This window comes from Antrostomus carolinensis, unplaced genomic scaffold, assembly GCF_000700745.2.
Source record: "Antrostomus carolinensis isolate BGI_N321 unplaced genomic scaffold, ASM70074v2 scaffold10340, whole genome shotgun sequence".
In the NCBI taxonomy this organism is placed as follows: Eukaryota; Metazoa; Chordata; class Aves; order Caprimulgiformes; family Caprimulgidae; genus Antrostomus; species Antrostomus carolinensis.
Window position 1 is genome coordinate 1 of NW_010290539.1, and position 526 is coordinate 526.

General features: G+C 50.8%; 1 protein-coding gene across 1 annotated transcript in view; it reads left to right on the plus strand.

Annotated features, from left to right (window-relative positions):
- Positions 1-4: 4 nt before the first annotated feature.
- Positions 5-526, plus strand: part of MCM5 (minichromosome maintenance complex component 5) — a gene marked incomplete at both ends in the record, with an annotated part of 7,748 nt that continues 7,226 nt past the window's right edge. The window contains one exon of the mRNA XM_010173561.1: positions 5-48. Coding sequence (XP_010171863.1) covers positions 5-48 — 44 coding nt within the window. The remainder of the gene's footprint in view (positions 49-526) is intronic.

The window sequence follows — 526 nt, forward strand, 5'->3', positions numbered from 1 at the left end:
GCAGTACCGGGTGGGCACGGACCGGACGGGCTTCACCTTCAAATACAGGTGCTGCTGCTGTGTCTCCTCATCTCCTGCGCCTTACCCCCTCCTCCTTGCACTTCCAGTCAGCTGCTAGCCTTTGTCCTGCCAGGCACACCCCGGTTATACAATAACGTCAGCTTTTCTCTTCCCATAGACCATAAAGGGCGCTTTGTCAGTATAGGAAATGTTGATGTTCCCATTTAACCTTATAAGAAAACTGAGGTCCAGAGTTCTCCCAGATTTTTAGGCAGCTGGCCAGTGGTAGAGGTACCAGCAGAGGGATCTGCACTGCCAAGCTTGCATCTAGTTCTGAAACTGACGGTCTGTCTTCAAGTTCTAGTGCTTTCTGGTCTGGAGTTTTGTCTGTATCCGTTAAAATCAGTGCGGCACTGTCCGTGTGTGACTTCTGAGGCTGTGAAGGTCCCTTGGCCATTCATTTGCCTATACAGCTTGGAGACACAGCATGGAGATGTGCCATGCAAGGACTTGGACAGTCTTTCAC